Source organism: Chiroxiphia lanceolata, chromosome 6, assembly GCF_009829145.1.
Source record: "Chiroxiphia lanceolata isolate bChiLan1 chromosome 6, bChiLan1.pri, whole genome shotgun sequence".
NCBI classification, from domain to species: Eukaryota; Metazoa; Chordata; class Aves; order Passeriformes; family Pipridae; genus Chiroxiphia; species Chiroxiphia lanceolata.
The window spans coordinates 7,590,329-7,614,144 of record NC_045642.1 but is presented as its reverse complement, the minus strand read 5'-3'; the positions used below and the strand labels follow the sequence as shown (position 1 = coordinate 7,614,144).

General features: G+C 35.8%; 1 protein-coding gene across 1 annotated transcript in view; it reads right to left on the bottom strand.

Moving 5' to 3' along the window:
• ELP4 (elongator acetyltransferase complex subunit 4) overlaps positions 1-23,816 on the bottom strand; it is a 140,848-nt gene that overhangs the window by 75,263 nt on the left and 41,769 nt on the right. Inside the window, 3 exon segments of the mRNA XM_032691814.1 lie at positions 3,885-3,991; positions 6,725-6,833; positions 20,922-21,110. Of these exon segments, the coding sequence (XP_032547705.1) occupies positions 3,885-3,991; positions 6,725-6,833; positions 20,922-21,110 (405 nt within the window).

Below are 23,816 nucleotides of genomic sequence, written 5' to 3'. Positions count from 1 at the left end.
AATAATACTAAAGCAGCCTTAGGCTTTTCTCAGAATGGAAACATGTCACTGTTACTGCAATATTTGAACAAATCAGACTGCAAAAGAAAGGAACACTTATGTAATCGTGGCCGTGGAACAGCGCTTTACTCATGGTGAGGTGGAAAATAATTAAGGAAAATGCCCTTTTTGCCAGTAATTGTAAATGTACCTAAATAAGAAAGAGAAACAATGGTTCCTTAGAAATTTGGAGGAGAGAAAACACCAAATTTAGGCACAGATTTCTTTAGTTTTGACACAGGAGGCTTTGGAACAACAAAGATAAAGTCCTATCAGATAAAACTATGAACGTAACGCTCCTACAGAATTTATCAAATGTTGATAGAAGTTACACTGAGAGCTACAAAGAAAGCAAAAAGTACTTGGAGAACAATTCTGCCAAAAAAGTTTCACTGAGACGAACGTGTTGTCATATCGTCTAACTGAGAAATCAAAAAATATTTCAAATATTTGGGGAACTTACCTAATCAGTAAACTTTCAGTATGTGTCTAGTCATGTAGCCATCTTTTAGTCAATCATCAGAAAATCAAAGGCAAATTGGCATGACTCAACCCAAACTTTAATACCGCATGATTGTGTCGTGTAAGCTTGTTTTGTGCGAGGGCTGCTGTGGTTTTAGCAGAGAGATTAACGACCGGACCTAAGCTGGCCTCCAAACCTTGCCCTGCTGATGCCTCAAGCCCTTTGAAGTCTGACCATCATACCTGGCAAAACAACAGTGGGAACTAGGCTGGTGTCAGATCTAATCAAGTTTCCTGCCTCAGCATAGCTAACTATGGGGTACACTAATTGGCCCAATTGCGGATTATACCTTTTGCTACAGATTCAAGACAATAATTTAGTCAAATGATGGTTTTTATCTCCTTCTAATTAAGATTCCAAAGCGGGAAGAAATAGGATTAGACAGGCTAACTTCAAAATTGTGTCCTTTAAAGTGGTATGCACATAAGATAGATCTCTGATAATATAGCATATAATAGTATATTGCTGGTAACTAACGTGTGAAGATTTGGGAAAGCTTGATATGGCTACTGCACCTTTCAGGATAAACACATAAGCTTCCCTGGAAAAGTTCTGCTTCACGATTTATAAATGGAAAATGAACACTCATAAATATTCACCAAAAACCTGTTTTCACCCTGAATTAAAAAAAAAACAAAACCCTTTAGAAAATATTTCAGTCAATCTTATTTTGAAGAACAACATATGAGAAAAACTGAAACAGTTAAATGGTTCTGCAGACTATAAAGAGGCAGAGTCCCTCCCACAGAACTGCAATCTAATAAAATGGATTTGACATTTAAAGTTTTTTCCCTATGAGGGCCAAACTATAAAGAGTTATTTAACTGGTGAGCAATCCAGAGATGAGAAAATCCATGTCCCATGCTCTTATTTTAAACTGCAAAAAAAAAAAAGAATGGTCTAGTGATGAAAACCCTTTTCGAAGAAATTTTGCCATTATTCACAGGTTTTGTATTCCTAACTTTTCTTATGTAATTTGATTTTGAAGTGGCATTTCAAGTAAAGGTCAGTATTTTTACCCTAAATTGTGTACATAACTAAGCAGAATCTTTCAAAAAACTTTAAAGTACTAAATATACATTTTCATTTCACATTTAAACTCCATACTAAAGAAGTCACAGACTTAGCTGTAACTGTTGCTTGTAATGCACACTGTTGTGCTGCTTTACGTTTTTACCCCCAGAACCAAAACTGACTGCTGATGCACCACATTCTAACTCCAGAAACACATTTTAGAAGACTGTATTCACATTCTTTCTTAATTCAGCTTTCCCTTGCTCCCATTTTCTTACTGACCTTATTGCTCTAGCCAGCCTGGCTGTAGTCTGCTTTCCCTATGTATGTTTGAGGAAGAAAAACATATGTACTATAGATTAGTGAAATGTGTACAGGAAGATCACAGTAGGACAGTGATCTAACATGTTCAAAAAGGGCTAGTTTGTGTCAGTTCAGCTTACAGAAAGCATATCTCCAACAAAAGCTGAAGTTATTCAAAAGGGGCTGCAGCTGAGCAACGGAGGGAGAAATTATACAAGTGTGTCATCTACGCATGTCTGGGGCAACAGGTTGTTTCAAGAGTTCCACCACGCTCCTGTTCCCAATGCCCCATGGCTAATTCAATTCTTTTTACAGAGCTTCCTGCTAAGGGTTTTTTTTTTTCCTTCCAAATTACATTACAAATTAGAATCTCGAATTCGTCTGATGGAAAAAATTGTACTCTGAGTTAGGACTCGTAAACCCCAAATATTCTAATTCACAGCTACGATAAATGAGAATTTACTATGCTGTGAAATGAGGGTGCACGCTTCTCTGCACCTCTGAAAACAGTAAGAACATTTGTATTTTAAAACCAAACACAGACTATTAAGGGGTTTGTTCCTACTGTACCGCTCAAAAGCAGCTGTTAAAAGGCTTTAATACCTCACAAAGCCTGGTTTCACTAACCACATTCTCTGGAAAGTGACAAACATTATAAAGGAATTGTCTTGGGGAAAAAAAAGCCCTCCTTCATGTATTTGCCTTTAAGTGGCTTCTGAAGAGGATACCTCTAGTTGAGAAACTTCTAGCACTCATGCAGAGATGACCTGAGTGAAGAACTGGCTGCCTGATTAACTATTAACTACTCTCAATAGGATTAGATAATTAAAGACATTGATGACCATTAATTAGGAGGAGGGCACCTTAATTTGTCACTTGATAGGGCCCTTTCAATGATTTATAGGTTAGGGCTACTTGCAATTGTGAAGGGAAGGGGGCAGTGAAGAGAGAGAACCCTTAAGTTACCTTATCAAGTGGCCAGCTAAAAAGGGCAGAGGGTCAAATAAGGGCCAAAGTGGTCACTTAAGGGTGAAGTCCCAAACACCAAAGCAGTGCCAAGCCACATTGACCAGCATTTGGTGATGGAGTAAAAAATATGCTAATTTATTGGTGGCAATTCTCTCTTTTTATGGTTTCAAGCAGTTAAGACAAGTGGCCTGCTTAAGAACTTTTCATTTGAAAAGAGATTAAACAAAATGGTTTGTCAGGGATGCTTGGCTGTTTTATGTCTTTGTTAAAAAAAAATTTGCCCAGACTGTACCAATGACTATCACATCACCCCAAAAGCCATCTTCCATCTCTAAGCATTAATGGGTTAATAAATACATCAGCTCTAATTGCTTAATAGTGCTATGTTCATTTGCTCTTTAGCAAGATTAAAATGAAATACATCTTTTGTATTACTGCCTTCTATCAGGACTGTCTGCATAAAGGTCACAGAAAAAAGTTTAAATTTAGTAGGAAATTTACTTAAGGACATTAGTGTAAATGATACTGTGTTTAAAATGACATAAAAGAGCGAAAGGTGATTTCAGTAATGCAAAGAAAATGGTTTCTGAATACTGATAAGGACACTTATCCCTCATACCACACACAATTTTAGGCAACATTATACATTAAAATCCCTCTACCGGGGTAATAACATGTAGCTACTTTCCCACCCACTAACACAAGTAAGAGCAAGTCATTAACATTTAATTAAATATGCTCCTGACATCCTTAGAAACATGTCACGCTTTGTTATTGAAGGTTGTGGCCTACTTTCTATGTACATTTTAAACCAAAATAAACTATTTATAACAGACCGATTTAGTGCAGCAAATGAGACATTTTTAATCAGAAGGCATATCACAGTATTTCATAAAACCCTTCTGAACAGCAAAACCAGAACGAAATGAATTTACAACATCTGATGCATATTTTATGCATTTCACAAAACGAAACATAAGAGACGGGATTAGCTCCACCTTTTGGGTTCTAAATAGTGAAACAATGTTTCTCTTACCTCAATGGTGAACAGCTTCCTTTTTAATCTAAAAGCAAGGTCCTTCGTGTCTGACACATCACAGATCAAGCTATTAAGCCGAGGAATCTGATGTACATGAACCAAACCTTGTGGAAAGAAAGAGTAAAGGAGGGGGGGGAAAAATAAAATTAAGAAAACGCTGTCATCCAGACGCATAAATTAGAGTCTTACAGCAGAATTCTGTATATTTACACACACTCATCCTCCCCTTTTTAAGCTGGAGCTTTACTACCAGGAGCAATGAAGCAAACGGTGCGATTATACTCAAGTAATCAAGCAGAATAAGATAAACAGAAATCCTTGTGCGAGGAAAACTAATTGCACTTTGGTACAGAAGTACAGATGTAAAGAGCGATCTTAATACTTGTCAAAACTACAGCCGGTTTGTGTGTGATTTTCTCGTGTATTTACAGTAAGCAAATATGGCTATCACCTTGCATGCTGCCCACGGCACCACTGAGTGATCTTTATTTTATTAAATGCACCAGTAAGCAGCCAGCAAAACAAGGCTTATGGGTTACTGATAACCACTGAAGCTCTAATGAGAACTACTTCGGTTTTTGCCCTGGAAACGGCTGGGAAAAAAAGTTTCTGGAACCCTCCCCCCCCTCCTCCGATTTAGATCATGCTTTTTAATAAATTTTAACCCCTATGCCATCCTAGGAGAAATATGTTTTCTTCCTGCAGGAGGCTTCTCTAGCTGTTCAGATGTTTTTAACAGTACTAGGTGCACTGCAAGCTCTGCATTCTGTCAGCTGCAACTCAAGCTGATTTTTTCTGACAAGGACGCTGGATGGTTTTTGTGCAGCCTAATATAGTCTCTGAACAACCTGAGGGTGATTTTCTGCATCTGAAAACCCAGGAAAATTCTACAGGGCTTCTCAATTACTGGCCTATATTTGCTATTCATAAAGCCAGCATCTAAATTGAAATACTGAATATGTAGAAAAGGTATCTTACTTGAAAACGGCAGCTGTGGGAAAATCCCCAAACATTAAACCCCTTATTTAAAATAAGGCCAGTATTTTTTCAGGCATCGATTAATTTGTTTTAACCGAAGTTTCCTAAAATTGAAATAATTTAAAAAGCATAATTTTATGGGCACTAATCACAAAAATTCTTAATAATATTAGAAAAGCATTTTTATAATTTGAAACCTTCTACCCCTGCCTCCAGTCCAGTGATTCAGAAGAAATATTTGTTAGGCTTTTGAGCAGAAAATCTAATTATTATATACAGGAACAGCAGGTATAACACAGGGTTGCTTATATGCAATATTGCAGAAATTTTATTTAAGGATCTTCTATATAATTATTTTGTTATTTTACTGGCTTTTCAAACATTTAAATTTGCAGGCAGCTTAATAAAATTATTAATGCAGGATTTATTAAATAATGCAATAATGTAATCAAACTTCTCCTGAGTCATGTCAAAATCTTTCATCATCTGCAGTAAATAAATCATCCTAAAATATATTCTCAAGCAAAAAGATTCCACAAAGTTAAAAACACTAGAAATACCTTTTTTTAGCCTGTCAAATCAAGGTTGTGTAAGCCTCAAAAGCTATGTATATTGGCACATAATTTTTATTAAATAGTACCAAAAATGATTTAGCATACATCTTCATAGGAAAGCAGGAAATAACTGCTAAAACACACATTGTCTTAAAGGATCTCTTCAGTACTGGGAAAAGGAGTATCAAATTGACAGAATTATGCTAGCATAAACAAAGGCCATATCACGATTATACAGTTGGAAAAATAATTAGGCAAATTATTCCAGCTTTTGTTCACGGTTTCTTTTTCATTCACCTTTTTTCAGATAATGAAATGTGCACTTATTTTCACAGCCAGAAAGATTTTTCTCTGATTTACTAATTACAGCCTGCATACACACAGTGGTGTCTCAACACCACCTTTGCTTCTTTTTCTATATATTCTATATATTCTGCTATGGAAAACACTGCCATACTCTCATATGTTTACAGCAGGTTTTGGATAAGCAGTTTACTTTCAGCTAAAGGTTTCCATGGAACTACAGTAGTATCACAATAATAATAGCTGTAATTTATGCACACTCTGAGTGCTTCTCTGGATTAGCTAAAACTGTTATTCACTGCTTTGGCTCTGCATAACTTCCAATATAATCTTTTAAAATATAAACAGTTCTGCTGCAACAGCTAACAAAAAAATCTCTGGGAAACAGAATGCAAGATTAAACACCACTACAACATTTCGAAGATAAAACACTTGAAAGGCTACACGGCTTTTTACCAAAAACCAGTTTCATATTTTACATGCCACACATATTAATTTCTTTAAATGCACGAGTGCTGTAACTTTATGGCCGAAAAAGCAGAACGTTATTTTTAGATACAGCTTATATAGCACACGATTTAGCAGTTTATTCACCTTACTATAATATATGTTTTTTTCCCGTGTTCTCTGTTTAAAACTTGGCAGATCAAAAGTATTGATTTCATGACAAGTTCAGCTCGCTGGTCAGATGATTGCCAAGCCTCCTCTGCCTGTGAATTCCCCAAAGCCTGCCTGTTGAGATGTACATCTGATTGAGCCATGCCTCAGTAATACGGCTTGACAACATGCAAGGAGTTGCCATGTTGCCTTTGCAGCCTTAATGCACTTTGCTGAAAATTTTCCTAACTCCAGACTGGTTAGGCAAGGAGGAACATTTAAGAGGTATATTCTAAAACGAAACCAAACGCTGCTTTAGAGCAGACACCCAACTGGAGGGTAAGCCACTAAGTGTCCCAGAAACACTCAGGGCAGACTTTTTGCATTGCTAAAGATGGAACTTACCGTGGTAATCCTTGTACAATGGATTGGTTTCTCTCTCAGAGCCAATAAATGATTCAAGACCAACTACCATATCTGACAAGTTTGTTACACGTTCCATAATTGCTTTATTCTGTAAGACACGGAAACAAAATACACATCCTGTGTGATGAAAAAGGTAATTAATGTTCATGGAGTAAGCCTTGGTCTTCTCAATGGCAAACTGTGGGGAAAAAAATAGGTCATCAATACTTAGGAATTATGTTAGAGGGCTTTATTCCTTTAAAAAAAAAAAAGACTTGAAATTTCTGATTAAAGAAAACATGTATTTGACAAGAAGAAACCATAAAAGGGCTAACTTAGCACTACATTCATATTTTCTCAAACCTTCATAAGAGAAGCATTTGCTCACATCAGTGATACTTAAAAAGCAGTATGTTAAGCTTACCTCTCATTGACTTCCACTACGAGTCAGATGCCCTGTTTTTGTTTGTGTTCTGAAAACCTTGCTTTTTAATACACTTAAGCATATCATTTCTAGCATTTGGAGCAAGCACAACCCACACAATTAGTCATTTTGGTCATCAGTCAAACAACATGGACAACTCAAGCAATTTCTCCAGCATTTTTCTTTCTAAAAGTTCCTTTTTATCTTTACAAATCTATCTCTTCATGCAGCGTTACCATTTCTCAATATGTTTGTGATTTGTGATGCCTTATTTCTTGTGCAACAATGTACTGTCACGTGCCTTAAATAAGCTGTTTTCTGCATAGTTTTCTTTCCTTAATTTCATATAGCAGACAAAGACATTCAAAGATCACAACAGAGATCTTCAGAGGTAAGTCGGAAAAAATGTTCTTAAATGCTCTGATGATGTCCCTATTTAATGAGGGGAAAAAAAAGAAGAAACAAATCTATGTTAAACCCCAAAATATTTCTTTAAGATAAGAAGTAGTTATCCCAAAGCTGCCTGGACAGCTGGTGTACTCTTGTTCTTGGTGGCTGTAGGTGCTATACTCATCATCCCTTCAGGGGTATCAAGACTAATCACCTCAAAATACCCATTCCAAGTATGAGGAATTAGCTCTGTACCTCCAAGTCATAGTTGTGTATTTTTCTATTAATTTAAAAATATTTTGTACATTTTATGGTTCTTTAGTAAACTATACAACTGATGCTTATTCCGAAATGTCAATGTAAATTGGTAAAATTATTTGACAGTAACAATTTATCAATTAGGAGCAGAGAGAGGGAAATATCCCCAGATATGTTAGAATAGTCTATGCATTGCACTGACATTCAGGTTTATTAAAATGGTGATCAACACACCAACTGCTTTCTGAACCCACATTTCAATATCCCTTTATCTTCTGGCCACACTAAAGCTTACAAAGCAGACGTGAAAGGTGAAAATTTCCCGCTCTCATCAAAGGATAAACTGAATTCTGTTTTCTGACCACTACATGAAGTTGTGGCCCGTCCTGCACAACCCAATCTGCTCAGGTTACAAGGCCCAATTCCACTGATCCCATGGCACCTTTACACCCCCTCCCTTCCCCAACCTTATGGGCCAGATGGCATCAAATCCTGGGGAGGGGTCTCTTTTCAAAGCCGCTACTTGTGCACAGGCCAAAACCGTCCATCCCCGTGGAATCAGGGAACTTCCATTTTACCCACAAAGTCTGATGATGAATAACAATAAAGTAGTGTTACACTACAGAATTTCCTTTCTGAGGAATAACATAAGTGATCTGAGGGAAAAGAACACTGCCTACACATCAATCCCTAGACTTTGTTATTATATCCACCCCTGAAATATTAAAGCTGACTTGCAAACTGTTTCCTCTTCTTGGAAGAGAGAGACAATGTACTATATTTTAATGGAAACTTGTGGTCACATTTATTCTAAAGGGGAATCACATAAAGATGGTATAGATATAAATCTGAAGTAGTCAGTGACTTCTATAAATCCACAGACCAGAAATTACTGCATTTTGCCAGTTCCTCAGAAAGCTGCAGGAAGTTATTTGTATATCAAGAAAGGCAAAACTGTTAAAAAATAAATAAACACTGATGACTCCTGGAAACTAAGCTAAACTCTTGATAAAGAAAAAATGTTCCATCGTTTGAAAAAAACATTTACTGTCCATTATTGTTTTGCTGTACATTAAAGTTTTTGCTTGCTGGTTTTGATAACAATGGGTTACGAAAACCGTGGATAGAAAGATGCTCAACCATCAGCAACGTATCCTCACCACTGATAGTCCTGCAAATCATAAGAATATAATTTTTCCTACTTGGTTTTAATTCTGGAAAGATTAAAGGGAGGGACAGCAGTTCAATATTTGCCTGACAATACATACTTAAGTATGTTGGTTTCAATTCTTCCTCTGAAAGGGTTTGTTGCTTTCTGAAATTGTGCTCCCTTTGCCCATGTTGATTTTGTTTTTGTTTTTAAAGAGTGTCAAAATATTCCCCTGGCTTAAAGCAGTGTATCTTGGGAAATATTTTGCACAGTGAATCGCCACACCAAAGAGACATTTGCTTATGTGGCATTGTTGCCATAGATCTGTATCTATCATGTATTTTCTAGTTTGCAGCGTTCAGCACATTAATGTCCGATCAAAGCTGACGTCAGCACACAGATAGTTGTGATGTATGGCATACTGACATAAACACACAAATCATGTTGCCCCATCTGGGCTTGAAAATTTAACAGAGCTCCAGATCTTCCTCCAGCCCCATACAAATCTACCTCCTGCTTCTGGCATAAACTTGGCAGCTCTGGAGGTGAGCCAGGACATGGTTAGGAGGGAAGCCAGGAATGGTGAGATTCAGGGAAAGAGTTTGTTGGCAGCTAGAAGAGGTATTGTTTTAAATTATACTAAAAAATGAAAAAAAAAAACCCAAACACAAACCATCCCAATCTTGGAAAGTTTTCAGTCTTGCTAGATGTACTGCAGTTTTTCTAAATTAGTTAGTTCAGCCAAAATATAATTATTCTAACAACATGGTAGCAACCCTGTTGTGCAGGCTGGGCTGGGCATCCATTCTATATCTTACTTTGTGCTACTGTTTTAGACAGACATTTTCTTTTAAGTGCAAACTTGCAATATTTGGGCTCAACCAAAGTGTACTTTCAAAACATGTCAAGAAAATGATATGGAGATGTACATGGGAACTATACACACATTTAACCAGCTTTTGGGAAGGGCAATTATGGAAAAAGATTGCTTTGTCCTACTAATTCATTTTCAGAATGTACATAGCTTTGAGTAATTATCTGTGCATGTTTAAAAATACTTATTTACAACTAAAGCAGTTCAAAACATCTCATCTTCTGAGTTTGAGTATAGAGCACAGTGTTCTACCATCACAAATACACAGATAGCCTGTGTGCTCAAACTTACATCCTGAAATTAATATTGTGTGTTTCTACTGGATTGAGTTCTTAATGTACCACAATTTTATCATTACTACTATTAATCAAGTCAATCTTGGTTCATCTGGATTCCGTATTAGGAAAAAAATCTGTCTTTTCTACTCTGCTCTAATTTCTAGTTCTCCTCTGATTTCCTGTCAAAATTTTTCCAACACCCAAAGATATATCCTCTCATTCCGTTTCTAAAGAAATTAAAAACCAGGCAAAATTTGGGTAATAAAAAATATTTAAATTCTCAGTCCTTGCACTGCATAAGTAAAAAAAAGTCAAAGAATGGAAATTTTTCTTAGAACAGCTTCAACGTTTCTCTATAGCACATTTAAACAATCTCAGAATTTGAAAGGAAAATAAGAGCCTCACGTTAAAGATCTGCAATGAGATCCAACTAGCATATACAGATACATAAATACATCTGTATTTAATAATAAATACTAAATATATAAATACATTAAGCTCTTGAATTATATAGGCTTTTTGCATATATTTGCATTTGTATTCTGATCAGTACATTAACATAATTTTAATACTGACTTACATTGAAAATAAGGTATTTTGTGACCATGTCTCCTTTCAGAGACATTAGGCCTATATTTTGGTAGAAGGCTATATTTAACTGCTTCATCTTTACATTCTGCTAATACAATCCCATCACTGGCTTTATTTTAAAACATTTACTTAAGACTTAATACATTGAATCCTACATGACTTTCATTACCTAAAGCACTACTTACAAATACTGTTAGTACTGGGACAAACCCCAGTTTAAACACATTCTGTATGACAGCACAGTATTGAAAAATGAATTCAGATTTGCCCCCCAAAAGTGTATTTGGAGGCAACAATTTGTGTTGTTACCAACAGGTGAATCCAGAGATCCTGACACTTCATTCAAAAGCAAGTCTCAGTAATAAACAGCAGGCAAGTTCCAGCAAAGCAATATGAACCTTACGAACTTTAAGTAAATTCTGGTGCGTGAATTTTCAAGAAAGGCTCAAAAATTCGTTGTTTTTTTTAAATTCTATTTAAAACAGTCTGTCACGAAGCTGAAGTAAGCTTAGTACCATAACACAGACAGCCACACTGGACTATAATGAAACAGTGGCTGGATATTTGATAGATGAAATAATTCTTGATATTTTTTGAGAGATTATCACACAATGATAATGTGGTAATGACTTCACAACATACAAATATTTATCACTTGTCATTACTACTTAATCTCCAAAGGATTTTACATTGAAAAGATAAATTATTAAGAAGCATGGCTTAAATATTTATCACCATTTGTTAATAATTACTGCTCAGAAAATCACAGAATTACCCACGCATTTTATTTTGGTAAAAGAGGTTGGGTATTAGGCCCTTGTACTAGTTTTATAGAAGGATACAGTTTATGCACTTTTGGATTTTTCACAAGTCCCAAAAATAAAAGATTAATAACTGTTCTGACAAAAAGTGTTAATCAATAATTAATAAAGACTCTAAACTATAAAATTCTATATATCTTCTAACTCCAAGATGACTGTTTACAGTGTTTGAACACAGCAAACCTACTAACTGAACATTGAATTTTGGCTCTAAAATGAATGTACACTCAGACCACTGGAATATAAGATGATCAATAGGACATCAACAAATTTTGGTGTGTAGAAATTTGTATCAAGATCACAAGAAAACTGAACACAAATGCAATGTCTTTGCTGGAAAACAGATATCCTAGAAATATAATTAAAGGATTTTCTACAAACCACAATGCCTTCGGCGATGAGAAATCTACATTTAGGGATTCTGACTAATTAGGCATTTTCTCTTACTTTTGAAGAACCTTACTGACTACAGCAGAACTTATAAGGTATAAGTATCCATTTGTATGGCTGAAACCACAGAAGCACTGATTTTTGATTGACTGTATGTACACTGTGTTACATTAGCTGATTTCAAGCAATAAATAGTACCTTTGAATAATTTTATACAAGTTACAGAAGCAAAGAAAGGACGTGTAAGGAAGACATGAGCAGGCAATTAGATGCAATGTAGTTGCAAAAAAGGGAAGAGGGTAACGAAGCATCTGCTGGTCAATATGTTACACAACATATTAATTCCAGATTTTGGTTGTTCTCTTGAAGTTGCTTTTAATAATGTTTGTCCTGATAGTTGTCTATGGGAACTCTGCAATGTTTTTGCATATTATCTTATAAAATATCAGATGAAGGTGGATGACACAGTATCCAATTAATCTTCATAAATTTTCAGGAAGAATAATCAGCCAGGAAATAAAAACTAAATATCACATGCTAAAATAAAAATAAATCTTTGGATCTTCACTGAAACGGACTTGTGTGTTACTTGAGCTCTGGAAGCATCTAAGGCCAGCAAACTGTGGCATCTTACAAAATAAAAAGTATGTTTGCTTTGCCATTGAAGGGAAGACCTAAAGGCCAACAGAGAAAGGAGAGATGACTAAACAGAGATAAATAAGCAAGTCAGTAACAGTTGCTGTTGCATCTAAAAAAAATGAACAAAGCCTAGCAGTTTAAATCAAACTTTCCATCTGTTGATCTCCAAATGCTTCACAAAAGACAGGTAAATACTGCATTCCTCCCTCACAAGTCAGTAACAAGCACAAAGGTGTCCTGTGAGTTGTCCACAGCCAAAAGCCAGTCAACACTGAGCTGAGATCCCAACTCAGCCTTTCTTTGAAGCCCTGTCTACCTGCCTCTATTTAAGGCTTGGTTTAGGAGGCTTTGGGGTATCAGGAAAATATCTGGTGGTATCATGAAGGTGACGTGGGAGTTGAAGCCCAGAAAGCTGGGTGCTGAAAATCCTGTTATTATCTGGCTGAAAGAGGTGACAGATGTACAGCGTGTTAAAGGGTGAAATTTTTTGAGCTGAATCCCTGCTCAGTGCTTTTCTCTTCTCTATCCTTAGCATTCAGTGGCAGAAAGCACAGGTTGCAGGTGATGGTTCTGGGGTGTGGGGCTCTTGCCCTGCTGCACTGAGTAAATGGAATAAATCTGATCAACCCCTTCTTCAGTGAAGGGTGACTGGCTGGGAAGAAATCAGTACAAGATCTGGGCTAAGATGAGCCCAGCACCTCCCCTGAACACTATCTGTTTCTTAATAATGAGATTGTCTCACTGTTATAAAAGCACATACATGAAAATCTCTAAGTTACTACTTATCTCTAAATATTGCAAAAACGAACTGACCATTTGAGCAGATTTCTCTAGAAAATTAAACACATCAAACATGCAATGCTACCAATGGATCATAGCCTAGCATAAAATAGAGATGCAAAAGAAGTCTGAAAGAATGAGAGCTATATTACAAAAGAGTCATAACAAAACTGCTGAAATTATGTATCTGAGACCAACTGGTTTAACTAAAATCCCATGACTCCATTGGGAATTAGTCATTATATGAAAAAGGTTCAGGAGTTCCTTTTGTTGCCATTTTGCCTGGGAAAAAAAAAATGTCATTGCAGTTTGCTTTCCAATTCAGAAAGGCAAACTCTTGCTGCAACTTTAATTCTTTAAACAGTGAATTGTATGTGATTCTCAGGTGACCAAAAAGAACCTCCACCACTATTTCAATTATCAGGATGCAGGTACCAAAAGGAACATCTAACTGATGTTGGTAATCAGGTGGCAAGATCCTGAAATATAAAATCATTTAAGGAACTAATCCCTTATCCAGCATAAAATTATAGGCTGTCATCAGGAGCAGGCTGGCAAAGCTAGGTCCAGATGGGAAACTGGCTGGGCAATAAGAAGAGGTAGGGTGGAAATGATGGGTAGGCTGGAAACGATGGGAACCTAAGGAAAGACATGACTGCTCCCTCTGCTGGCAAGGTCCTCACCTGCTTTAATTTTTAACTAATGAGTAGGCATTTCTTTAATTATTCAGGATCTAGCCAATAAATAATGCAGAATGTTCCTTCCTCAGTCTGTTGCTGTGTGTTTGCACATTTTTGAACTTATGGTGCCCTATTTCACTAGAATAATTTGCCACAGAATTAAGGCTCAGATGGATATCTAATGGTAGAGTTACTGGTTTTACATTTTAATTGTTCACAAAATGAAAAGCAAGATTAAGCTATTTAACCTTCAAAACACGATATTTTAAAACGTATACTCATTTCATATTTAATTTACACATTTCATAATATTATGACAAATTGCTCATCATATCTTACTATAGCAAGAAGCCCTTTATGTAGCAAGAAGATATGATAAAATTAAACATTCTGCAACACAAACACACTAAATGACACGTTCTACCAAAAAAGTATCATTCTTCCATAAGTAAAATTCATGACCAGTGAATTCAGCAATAATGTTTGTATTAAAACTTAATTAAAAGATGAAGACAAGCCATTCCTTACTTGATTTGTGATAGAAATTAATAGCTGCAGTAAGAACATTTAGAAAAAAAACTGTTCCAAGATTTTGGCCTACAACCAGAAGCTCCCAGAACAGGAGGGATCAGCTTTTTTTGCCCACTGTTCTCATCTGAATCCTGGCTGAAAAGCTACTCCAGCTCCCAGCTTTCCAGAAGGCTCCATCCCAGGAATCCTCGCCTGCCATTTGGTTTGCTGATTTTAATCTCACAGGACTTTCTTACAGTGGCTCCACTATGCTGAACTGGCACTTGCTCCTAGAAGTGAGTTATTATTAAACTTGTAGGTCAATTGTGGCACTAACAACTCTTTGGAAGCTTTCAGCCACGGTGTACAATTTGCTGGTCTAATTAAATATTAATTCTAAGTGTTACATTCTGTGGCTAAGAGCTTTTATTTTCCATCATCAGTCTGGAAGAGAAAGAGGTTACAAGGCTAATTTAATCTTTTTTTTTTTTTTTTTTCCCCCTAGCATTAAAGCTTAACTACATAGGCACAAAAACATCATTAAAGATGCAGTATTCCTTTTTATTATAATTATATTGTAATTAATAGAGAAGTTCTAAACAAAAAGAGGTAAAATTGGATTCTGAAATTTCAGGGTTTTTAAACACCACCAGAAGTTCACATAAAAATGTTTCTAAACGCACAGTGCACAGAAACTCAACATTCAGTCCTGTGAAAATCATTTAAGATGGGAAATACATACGCAAGAATTTAAATGTAAAATAGTTTTACACAAAATTATTGTTCTCTGTTCTGAAATACAACAGATAAACCCTATATTTAAGGCCAGATTCACAGGGACTTTTTTTTCCCCAAGAACCTGTACTTCTACTCAAGCAAAAAAAAAAAAAAAATAGTATTTCTTCAGAAAAACAAACACTACTACCTTCCATTTTCTAAAAGAATGACTTGCTTAGAGCAGATAACCACTTTGTCCTGTATTGTTTAAAGTCACTCTTCTGATCTTTACTTATCAGTGTCCAAATGGGCTCAGTACATGAGCCTCTTCCCTTCTGCTTCCATAACAGTTGTGTCCATGTCTGGACACTGGGCATTATATTAACTACTTAGTCCAGTAGCCAAAAGATTCCATATGCTTGAACAGATGACTATCTCCATACTGTGATGGGATATTTAACTGTTTAGGTCTAACACTGCAGTGCAAAGATTCAGTTCTAAATCTCACCTAATTTTTTTTAAAGTTTCCATGGGCGTATGTTCAGTTCATAGACGTAAAGTGTAAAATAAAAGGGCAATCTCACACATGCTCATGCACTTCTCAAGTTTAACATATGCCTTTTGGAAAAGTGACTTTTTTAGTAAAGAGAGGGTGTTGAGGAGATGGTGATAAGGATGTCTATACACTGTCCTTCTAAAAAGTAAAATTTATTAAAATGAGGAGGTTTGTTTAACGCATGTGACTTTAACATACAACGTGACTGTTCTTCATAATACAGTTAATTCAGTTAAAAGACAATAGCACTTACGTAGAAAAACATGCTTCAGATGTATATTTTATTTGGTTTTTTTAAGTGGGTAGTTGTTACCAAATCAGAAGTGGTAGTGGTAGTGCTAGAACACAGCCTGTTGGCAACCAAAACCTTATTTTATGAAACAACAAAATACTTGTATTTCTTCTACAATTGATTAGCAAATACTTTCAATAATTAGAGAAATTGAAAAAAACCCCAACTTACTGTTCCACAATTTAAATTCTGAATAGTATACTTTTCTGAGCTTCCTACTCAATCATAATTTTAAAGATGCTTTTATGAATGTCTAAAAACCAGAATATTCATATCCAAAAGCTATGGGGATAGCCTGAGAATACCTGTCATAAACTTATGACTCTCGATGTTTTTGGTATGGTTGTTAAACTGTATTTCTCACGTATAACAGAAAGCAACATTAAAAAGCAAGTTAAAAAAATATTACAAAAATATTAAGACCATTTCACCTTCATACTTTCTGTTTTGCAGAGAACTTCCAAAGGTTCCTTAATTATGATACAGAAGCCACATGACATTTGATCTCAATACAAATCTGTCTGCAGCAGCCACCTCATCGAATACATTTGAAGGTTATTCAGCATTTTACACAAGTGAACTCGAGGAAGTTGGGATTCTAAGGTAGGCAATCACTCTTAGTTCTTGTCACAGGAATCAAGATTTCAAACTGTGACAAATTCACAAGCTATAGGAGTTCACATCTTATAATCCTATATTAGCAATGGATTCTAAAGCACTCTATTGCTTGACTTTGAGTTTAGCTGCTAAATTACTCAGTGTGAACACGAAGGGCTTTGGATGTGAAAAGGTTTGTTTCCGAATTTTCCTACACTGAAACATACAGTAACTTCTGCACTTCAGTGAGTTCAAAACATCAAACCATTAATATTGTAGGAAATTAATTTTTAAACATACTGCATGAAATAATGAAAATACCTTGCTAAACAGAACTTCAGACTCTGAGGACAGGTTCTGTGGCAAGACTTATTCATACTGACTTTTCATTAGTCAATTAATTTCCCTTGGTACTTGCTGACTAATATAGTTGTTAGTCCTTACCAGTAGTACAGCTTCAAGTTCAAAATAAAGGATGGCTTTAACAAGTGCTATGCTTTCTCCCAGTGAAAATAATAATCTACTCCAAAAAAAAAAAAAATTATCTAAGTGATACAAAATTGGGAAGAACAGGAATAGAATTACAAACATTATTTAGTATTTAGCAAAGATATTCTTGGACTCACCAATGATTTCTAAGCAAAAATACATTACGAAAATATTTAAAATTATAATTTAGGGCTTTTGCAGTATAAACCAGTGACATTAAAGTCCTCTCAGTCACACAATAGCACAATAATTCTTTTTCCAAATTTAGGTATTACAACGCACAGATTATCAACACACAGAAGAAGAGTTCTCACTTGCTTTTATAATATTCCTTAAATTTGAAAATTGTAACAACAAATGAAATCCCTCTTCAATCTGCCCTCCTCGATCAATGCTAGATTTTAAAAATGGAAGTAATTTTCCCTTTTCAAATGCACCATATGATTTCACAGGCACAATGCATTTTCAAGAAGCAGTAGGAAGACTTGAAAAATAACCTTCCATCAACTATTTTAATCATACTCATGAGTAGCTCAATATTTATTACCTGACAGACAATGTAAGATAAGAGTATGTTCAATCGGTAGAAAATATCAATCAAGTAAAAGTTGTCACACATCATCTGAATAAAATTCATAATTGGCTAAGTTTTTTTTGTGTGTCATTTGCTTTAAACCAGAATAACGTACTCCTATTTTTGTGGTTGAGAAACTTCATGTGCTGGTTGCACTGGAAGTTTCATCAATAAAACACAAAAAATTTGCCTGCTTTACTGGACTACGGTTTCTTTAAATTACTCTCAAAAAACTCTGCACACAAACAAATTTTTTTTTTTTTGCCTGTGTCTTTTACCAAAATACAGCCTTACAGAAAACTGTGAGGACGTTCAGTGTCCCATCAAGCTGGATGAATGAGCACCATCTTTGGATAAATGCAATTCCAAGTTATTAAATCCAAGACAATGAATTGCTGGAATAATGAAAGAGCTACATTGGTGGATGTGTATCACAGAGGGAAAAGCATCAAGAACAAAATCACTGTTTAATGTCCAGTAGTCACCAAAGAGTCAAACCAGACATTAGAATGTAGGAAAAGTAAACAAACAATAATGGCATTACTGTATCATGTTACTGAAACAAGGCAAAGTGACTGTTTTAAAACAGAGTAAGAAGGCAACATGAGAAAAAATACAAATCAGAATACAAAAAATATAAAATAGGGAGGATTATTTTAATGTGCTATCAGCCAAGAACAAAGATACAATATATGAAAAGTAAAGACACAATTAAATGTTCTGAAAAAAGAGAGAAACTGGGCAGATTTAATTTGTGGAGCTCCCTGCCACATTACTACATGCAAACTATTTGGAAAAATACAGAAAAGAAATCAAATCAGTACCACCAATTGTGAGTTTTATTTCTTCTTCACTGGACTAACCAGTACTGGGGGCTGACAGAGACAAGATGTGGTATGAGTCACTACCAAAAATCTACTTGTTCATGACAAAGCAGGTAAAACTGAAACTATTTTTCTGTACACGTCATGCAGACAAAACTTTGATTAAATGTGATTTTGAGCTTCCATGTCCTTCGTGGAAATTACACATGTGAAGAATTTACTTGTAGATCACCCAGTTACTTCAGTCAGGAGCCAAAAGCTAATGTAGGAAATACAGCAACAGTAGTTCAGGGAAGAATGTGGAATTTACTGTATCTTCAGAAAAATTATGTGCATTTTCTCTGGCTTTAGTGTACTGACTTTAAGATTCAACAGAGAAAGCATATGCTGGAACATACTCCCATCAAATTAAATACATATACAGAAAGGCACTTGGGAGAAAAAAAGAAAAAAAAAAAAGTCCCTCTCTCTTATTCTCTTGGAAAGAAAAGATATTTCCTTCACTTTTTTTTTTTTTTTTTTTAATCCAGTGAGAAACCTCAGCAACAGAATGGTGAGTAGCTGGGTTGTGAGAATGTGAGCAGCTGCTGTTATTATAACTAAAGGTCTGGCTCCGGCTTGAGCCTGAGAGACCACATGTTCGGCTGTCCTCTCATCTCGCCATCCTCACCAATTAACTATTAACATGGAGGGCTGTACACATGCTCTCAGGGGCTCTTTAACAGGCTTCTTGGAGAGTGGAACAACTACACAGCAGGGCTCTGGGAACTGAGTAATGTGGGGTATAAGGAACCCTCAGCAGCTTTGCTCCTCCTAATGACAGTTTTTCTCTCCGCGGTGTAGCGCTCAAAGAAGGATACGCCGAGCTTCGTGATTTTAAAAAAAAAAAAATTAATGCTGAGCAAAGATTCTCTAAATAATCTTTTTTTTTTTTTTTTTTTAAATTTAGAATATTCCAGCACTTCCTGTCAAAACGGTTTTATTAAAATCAAAAAATCAGCGATTAAAAAATGCAATGTGTAATTTCACTCCTTACTCCCTGGGAATGGCTTTACATGGGATTTACAAACCAAAAACCAAAAATCAACTTCCCAGGTAACTTTGAAACAAACAAAAAAAACTTCACTCTTCACTTTTTTTCTTAGAGACATTTCTGGATTCCTCTAAAATATGAACATACCCGTTACTGAAATGACAGATAAAGAAGAGTACAATGAATGAGAGGTATGTCCCAATCATAGAGAGGCAATTCCAATGGGCAAAATCTAGGATGGTGCTTTTACATTCACAAATTCTATTCATTGCATTAAATTTAAGTGTCACTCTTTATAAAGGCAAACTGTCACCTAATATTTAAAAATAAGGAGGTGGAGGTATGCACTGCAAGAGGAATATTCATACACTTTTCACTACAATGGTAAAACTAGAAAATAGAGTTTCTTCATTCTTGAAGCAGTAAGTGCACAGGGTATCTGGATAAATAACATTTGCAGGTATTCAAACACCTTTAACAAAATCCAATACATGTGAGTCGTGTACTTACCCAAGACAGGATTTAATCTGTTGATAAACTCACCTACTATGAAAACATTTTGCATAATATGAGGTTTTACCCAGTACATTTTTCCTATAATTAAATCAAATACCTAAAATTATAGGTTCTCTGTTCATTGTGAATAATAATTTTGCTTTTCTGAGTTACATTACCACTCGCAGAACAAAAGACCACCTACATTTTTCCTTTTGCTAAAAAAGTTTATTTTCAGAAGATACATTTAGGTCTCCACATACTCTCAGGAAAGGTGCTACAAGCTCCTTATGATTGTTGGGAAAATTACTCTGACACCATAACTGGTTTGCTCCTGGTCCCAGTACAAGGGGATACTGGAACTATAGAGTAAATCCATACCTTTCAATTCCTGACTTTAAAAACAAGATCACACATCAACATAATGAGCATGACAGGTGAAGACAGTGGACTGAAAAGTCTTGTATTGAAACTCCAAACAGCATTCTGAAGGCACTGGAAAAGCGCCTAGAGATGTTGTAAAAAATAACTAAAAAAGAGATGACTATCAGTATTTTCTTACCTTTCTACAGTTTCTGAAATTCTGACAGTTTTTCAAAAGAGGATTAAGACTCACATATGGCATAACTGTATTTAAGATTATTCTACACTTAGGTCTTTGTAGATTTTGCAGCGCGGATGTCCCACAAAAGCAGAACATATATTTTAATTTCAACTTTGAACAGAAAGACTTCTAGAAACGTCCAAAACTGCATTTGTTGTCTTATCATAAACTTAAAAGTTATGGTTAACTGCTGTGTTAAGCTATGAAATACAGCAAAAGCAGCATTCCTACCTGGATAAGGTGAGCTGGAACTGTGATGATGCAGGCTGACAAAGATTTCCTGAGGAGGCCACGGAGAACATAAAGGAATTTTGTAAGGCTATGAACATCTTCAGGAGTATCACTGCAACAAATGTCATCACCCCACAACGGGGAACCCAGACCCTGAATTCCTATCCTCAAAACATTCTTTTGTTTTTTCTATTGGAAAAGAAAAAAAAAAAGAGTCATTTGTTATTTTTTAAACATTAGGAGGAATACAATTTCTAGAATGCATATCCATAATAACTGCATAGTTTGCGTAATCATAGCTTAATCTCAGTTCCCCTTACAAAAACTACAAATTGAATGGCATTTTTTTCACTGACTGGATACCCTGCTATGTCAGACAAGAAAGCACAAACGTAAGAGACAGAATGGTAACACCGAAAACTACTAATTTGCATTTTTTTTAACCAGTTAAATGCAAGTATATTCTGACACAAAATCAAGTAACACTATGACTTTTGATATCCTTTCTCTCCTCTGTCACTGCCTTAAAAAACATGCAACAGAGTATTTTCTCCCAGTTCTAAACTAGCCTGTTGCAAGTGCCTGAGAGGACTCAAACACAACTTTTCCCTCTATGTTCACCTTTCTGCTGCGTTACTCCCATAACCTGACTAGTCTGAGTGTTTGCTTCGGTTTCACTCATTCTGCTGCCTCCAAATGACCCAGGTCAGTGCCTCAGCTCACCACTGCACGGGCCTTTCACTGTCTTAGAAGGTAAGGACCTTCTACATTACTCCTTCCAGCTGATGAAGGAAGCTGTTCTCACAGCTGTGCAGGAACAGAGTCCGAGGGGGACATCAGCAGATTGTCTCTTAAGGACCACACCTTTCTGAAAGCCCTTGCCATGAGTGTTTCTGGGTCTGCTTTAGTTACCTACTGGGCACTGGAATCTAAGCTGTTGTGACACATAAAATCCTAAACATCTCCTTGTGTTACCCACCTAAAGCCTGTTGGCTTCTCTGCAGTGCAGTGGCAGAAGAACACCCAACAGAGGCAGCAGGGGCTGTGGGATACAGCTCCTTTTCTGAAGGGACACATTATGAAGCCAGAGTTATAATCTATTTATGCAAAGTAAAATGTTATCTCTTGTGATGACAAATGCCATTTCTGCTTATTTGATGTGACCTTTCCTGGTGATCTTTGAGAAGGATTTTAGGTTTATTTGCTATAAACAGCTGAGAGAGAGACAATAAGCTCCCTTGTTGGAAGACTTCCTGTACAAGGTGATCAGAGAAACATTTCTAGAGTTCAGGGTTCATACTTAAATGCCAGTTTTTTAAAATTATATAAACACACACACATATATAAAAATACTAGTTTTGATAAACAAAAGCTTTCTGGTAATTTTTGCTACAGAAAAAGGTTTTGATAAAGTGTAGATATTGACTCCTAACAGCTGGAATAAACAGCAACTATCAAGCACAGAACGCTGCACAGCTGCTCTGGCAATCCAGAGGAAAGGTTTTGACAAGACAAGAGGCTACTCTTCCAAACACTTCCATATCCATATTGGGTAGACAGAGCCTGAGTTGTGAGACACAGTTAATTCCACATGGCTCTGCATTTATCCCACTTATCTGTCTTACACAGTGAGCTGATCTGCCAATTCATTTGAAATCTCTGTGAAAGCAATCTGTGTTTTAACTCTGGCAGATTCTTTAGTCTCGGTCTTTGCAGGATTTTAGGCTTTAGTTATGAAAAGTTAACTTTTTATACTACTGTGTGAAGATCAGGACAACAGCACAGGATAATGTGACACAATCTGACTTCTCTGTATGGTATTTTCTAGGCTTGGATGTTCAGAGTTTTAAAAAAGAACAGGAAAAATAGAAGCTAGTGTAATATTCTTCAATTGCTTCTAATTAGAGTAGATTCAGGCAATTCTTGATGTGCATTTAAGCAATAGGACAAAACCAGGCATCTAAGAAAACTGTTTTATCCAGATATCATAGATAATGATCAGTCACAGAGAGTGTCACAGTATTTCAAAATTTCAGAGCAAACACGCATAAAACTTACAGAAACTTCTTTTATGAGAAAAACATTTTTTCCTATGAAGAACATCCATAAGAACAACATACAAAAAGAGGAAAAAAACAGTTCTCTTACTGGATAAAGGATGACAGATGCTTGTTTCCCAACATCAGATCATAAGAGTAGTAAAAGATAAAGCTATTCAAACACCAGAAAATATCAGACGTATTTATTTTGGCCAGTAATGGAACTTCTACCAGTATAATTCTGTCAAGCCCACGAGGCCCTGACAAGCACTTTATTCCATAACTGAAATATAGGAAAAGAGTAAGTCTAATATTCTATACCAAGTCTAATGTAAAGACTAGGATAACATTTTTTTAGATATACCACTAGATCTTTTATACGTCCACTAGTTTGGAAGTTCTGATTATTTTTTTACTTTTTTCATGTAATTTTTGTAACACTGATCGATTTGGCAGCAAGGATTCTGATTATGAAGAATTAAAAAAAAAACAACTCCAAACAAACAAAAAACCAATGCCCCCAACTTTATTGCCCTGAAAGCCACCCAACTTGAACTCCAAAGTATATGAAAGAATTGTTAAGGAAATATAATTGCCTATGAAAGCTCTGTTGTCAAACATGAAAACCCCAAAATATTCTGAAACAAACAAATACTATTCCTTATAACTTAAAGCCATGATCAATTTATAAAGGATCCAAACTCAATGATCAGCAGCAAAGCATTACTAGGGGGCCTTAGAAAGGATGTAAACCTGATGCTTTTATTTGTATTTTACAGGTTATCCAGACTCTTTGAATTTCCAAACAGACCTCAGCAACAGTTCCAGTCAGTGTGAACTAACAGGTCAGTGCTTT